Source organism: Sinocyclocheilus rhinocerous, unplaced genomic scaffold, assembly GCF_001515625.1.
Source record: "Sinocyclocheilus rhinocerous isolate Xijiao unplaced genomic scaffold, SAMN03320098_v1.1 scaffold1326, whole genome shotgun sequence".
In the NCBI taxonomy this organism is placed as follows: Eukaryota; Metazoa; Chordata; class Actinopteri; order Cypriniformes; family Cyprinidae; genus Sinocyclocheilus; species Sinocyclocheilus rhinocerous.
In genome coordinates, this window is record NW_015659713.1 from 122950 (window position 1) to 127182 (window position 4233).

At 37.8% G+C, this 4233-nt stretch overlaps 1 protein-coding gene across 1 annotated transcript in view; it reads left to right on the forward strand.

The window, feature by feature from the left end:
* LOC107724158 (glycogen synthase kinase-3 beta-like) overlaps positions 1-4233 on the forward strand; it is a 27363-nt gene that overhangs the window by 8564 nt on the left and 14566 nt on the right. Inside the window, exon 2 of the mRNA XM_016532963.1 lies at positions 1370-1557. Coding sequence (XP_016388449.1) covers positions 1370-1557 — 188 coding nt within the window. The remainder of the gene's footprint in view (positions 1-1369; positions 1558-4233) is intronic.

Genomic DNA, 4233 nt, shown 5'->3' on the forward strand with positions numbered 1-4233 from the left:
ATGGTTCAGTACTGTTTTTTTAATAAAGCATTATTTTAGTTTTTGTTCAGTATCCATTTTAAAAACTATCGGTTAATTAATCCGTATCGGCCAGTGTGGTCCAACCTAGCTATCGGTATCGGCAAAATCCACTATCGGTCGACCTCTACATACTTGCTTTATGCGCAAGAACAAACATCATTGGTCATTGCGCCTCAAGCAAGCGTGCTTGAGCTTCCATTACCAAATTTAGCTGTTAACATTGTTAGCTGATCAATGTTTATAAGTGAATAAAAGCCTAAAATAGATCTGTTCATCATATAAAGCGATCATGTCTCAGCAGACTTGGATTAAAGTGCAGGAGGCACAGAAATCTCTTAGAGTTGATTAAAAATACCTACATTTGTGCTCCGAAGATGATCAAATGGGTTTGGAACAACATGTGGGTGAGTAAATGTTGACTGAATTTCCATTTTACGGGTGAACTAACACTTTTAAACGGGAATTAGGGTGTACTCACACTAAGCGTTTTGAACCACGCCCGAGTGCGTTTGACCCCCAAAGCCCGGTTCGTTTGACTAGTGTGAGCGCTCCGTGCCGCGCTCGGGCACGGTTAGTTTAGCCGGCCCTGGCCCGGGTTGGAAGAGGTGGGCCAGGGCACGGTTCGGTTGGGCTCGGGCGTGGTACGCATGCAGTGTGAGCGCTATCCGCGCCGGAGCACGGAACAGATACTATTTTGTGTGCTCTACTGTCATCATTACGACCGCAAACATATTCTATTACTACTACTACACTACACTTTTCAATTAATTTAATTTAATCAAGTATATTTAGGTTTATAATGGCTTTGGTTTTTACCTTATTGATGAACAGGAAATGTAGTTTGCAAGTAAAGCTGCAAATTATTTCATTAACGTCAGCTGCCTCCGTAATAATTTTCAGATACATACAAGTGAAAATCAATGTACGTCATAAATTATAAATTAATTATTATTAATTATTCGGCAGAATATTAACGAAAGTGGTTTTCTCCGTTATCTCATACATGATGTAAACGTGCTCCGGCCCGGAATGTTTAGTGCAAGTGAGAGTGCAGGCCAGCGGGGGAGTGGGGAGGGGGGATAATCGCGCTCGGTTCAAGGCAACCGTGCCTAGTGCGAGTACACTCTTAAACAATGACCATAAAGGAAAATTGTCAAATGTGCTTTTTGTAATTTTATTACATTGAGTACAAAAGTGGTGTTTAATAGGTGACAGCATTCATTCAGGTCATACATTTGAAAATGGACTCCTGTGGTTTAAATCTCCATTCTTTTGAGCAGTCTGATCTTTCGGTCAAAGTCCTTTTGTTGAAGAAAAAAAACAAACACTTGTTTTGTTGTGTGTTTAGGGGATAGTGGGAAAGTGACAACGGTAGTAGCCACACCAGGGCAGGGTCCCGACCGTCCTCAGGAGGTCTCGTACACAGACATCAAGGTGATCGGGAATGGCTCATTTGGAGTGGTGTACCAGGCCCGGCTCATCGACAGCCAGGAGATGGTGGCCATAAAGAAGGTGCTTCAGGATAAGAGGTTTAAGGTAAGAGGAGTAAGAAAACCTGCTTGTGTGCAAAGTAATGTCAGTGTCATAATAAAATAAAACCTGCATGTGCACACACAAGACAGAATACTGCCTTCCAAGTCCAGCATGAAATGTTTTTACTTGTAATGCTACAGGTCTTTTAAATGGGGCTGCTGCAAATTTTTTTTTTACATATTGCGATTTGAAGTTTGAACTGATAAACATTTAATATCTCGTGTTGCTTTTGCTCAGATCTCAAAGCTAAAAGAACAAAAAGGCTTAAGATCATATTGAAACCTTTCATGTTTATAAACTACAAACTTGCAAGCAATGCCTTAGGACTTAGGTTGTTTTGTCCAAGCTCTACTGCCCTGAGGAAATGTTGCGCTCCACATTTTCAGATGACCTGAACCTCTTTCAGATTGACTCAAAAGTGAACGGGGCTAACAAAAAAATAAAAAATTGCATTAACGTTGTACCTGGTCTTGAAGATTGACTGATCTCTTTTTGATCCACTTTAGTTGTAATATGGTATCAGTCCACTTCTCAGTCACACTGTTATTCTACTTAAATATTATATTATTGCAATGTAATATTTAGAGATCAACCGATATATCGATTTACCGATATTTTTCCCGATATTTAAGCATTTTACAATAATCGGATATCGGTTTTGTAATATCGGATTCACTGATAAACGCCGCCATCTTGTGGATGTTTTGAGAATTGCGAGCAGGATCGCCATTGCAGCGCATCTGAGGGGAAACAAGACAACAACAACGGCGTGCACGGGTACTTGATTTACTGTAGTTAGTAAACTTTATTTAACATAACAGCCATTAATGCACAAATTAGATGTATTACATAAATGCCTGATATGCAGTTTATGCAGCTTGGCTCGAAGAAATAGAGACAAACTCACGGAGTCACGTAAAATAATCCGTCAAGTCCTGTCCCAATAAAGACGTAACTTTGCGTGAATTAAATAATATGCAGCCATGAATGGGCGCATGTTGGAAATAAAAGTGCTGAATTGAATTCTCTCTCTGTTGTCTATGCTCATCGTTAGTCTCGTGAAGTCGGAGTCACGTAGATAATCCGTCAAGAATTTATTTGCTGCGCTGGTGGAAACAACACGAGACCGTGCTGCTGCGACTGTCAAGAGCGGCTCGACGGTGTTTAGTGTCCAGCAGAGCGAGCGTGCCCTCAGCGCAGCTGAACGGTTCTGCGTTCAAATGCACACAATAGGCTAAAGCTTGCCGCAAAAGTAATTATGAATGTGTCAGGGGGGAAATAGTAAGGAGATATTTGAATTATTTACTAATAAAGTTTTCTGAGTCGGTGTCACAAGGATGAAATTGTCGATCCTGACTCGCCATCTCCTCAGACACGCCTTTAGAGAGAAGTGCATCTTTACGGATTATGATTATAATGAAAGAGTTTTTGTTTTTGATTTGTTTTATTTCGTTAAGTAGTAATTTAAAGCTTTCTATAGATATATTTATCATGTCTGTGAGGCATGTTATTTGCTGAGTTTCGGTCCATTTTTGTAAGCACTCCTGTTCAAGACGAGACGGCAGAAAGCGCATCGTTTGTTTTCTTTATTTTATAAAAGCACAACGTTTTGTTGATATTGTGAGTGCACACAAATAAAAGTAGACCATTTACAGTTACGAATGATGTATTACTCTTACCTTTATGAGTAAAAATGACCGCGTATCCACTGAAAAAAATGCAAGTGATCGCCTCCATGTCCTGCAAAGCGTGCTTTAGCTTCCACTCTCCGCACAAACTACACTGTAAAAAAAAAATCCGTAAAATTTACCGTAAAAAACCGGCAGCTGTGGTTGCCGGAATTTTACCGTAAAAAATACGGTAGCAACGTTTTAGGTTTTACGGTTTTAACTTAAATTTACAGTTAAATAACGTAATTTCATTAACTGATATAATGTTAATATACCAACCTATTGAAGTACTGAAATCTGTTTTAAAACACCCTAAATTGTATTAACATTTACTATATAATCATTATTTCGCTAATAAACATCTAAATAGATACAACTCTATGGAAATTAATTATTTATTATCTCCACGAGCGATCGCAGTTTGAGTATAGTTCTGTGTAAATGCATAGATATACTGCGCTGTCAGCAGGCATTTCATAATCTAGAACGACAAAACCATTATTAGTAATTCTGATATAACATGCCAGTTGAGAAATGCAATAAAATACAATGTTTTATTTGTTATATTTCAATATTCTAGAGAATATTATTCAGTGAATTAATATTATCCAGTGAATTATTCTTCACTCTTTAGCCTATTAAACATCTTATAAACCTACTAAAACTGTAGTTTAAAATGAAGTTGATATGACTCCTTTCCTTTATTTATTTTCTCCATTTGAAAACATTAGACCTTCTACATTTATTTTGCTTATTGTTAATATTAGTGTTGCTGCTGATGCTTTAAATAAAATGTTTTTTATTGCTGTAATGTGAAGATTAAATTGAACATGAAAGACTGCTAATTTTTGTAACACTTTTTTTTTTAAAGATGACTGAAAGGAGGAAAAACCAAAGTGAAGTATGGACTTACTTCACTCAGTCATTTATTTACTTTATAACGGTAAATAAATATCGGTTCTGCATATCGGTTATCGGGCACATAAACATGCAAATAATTGGTATCGGT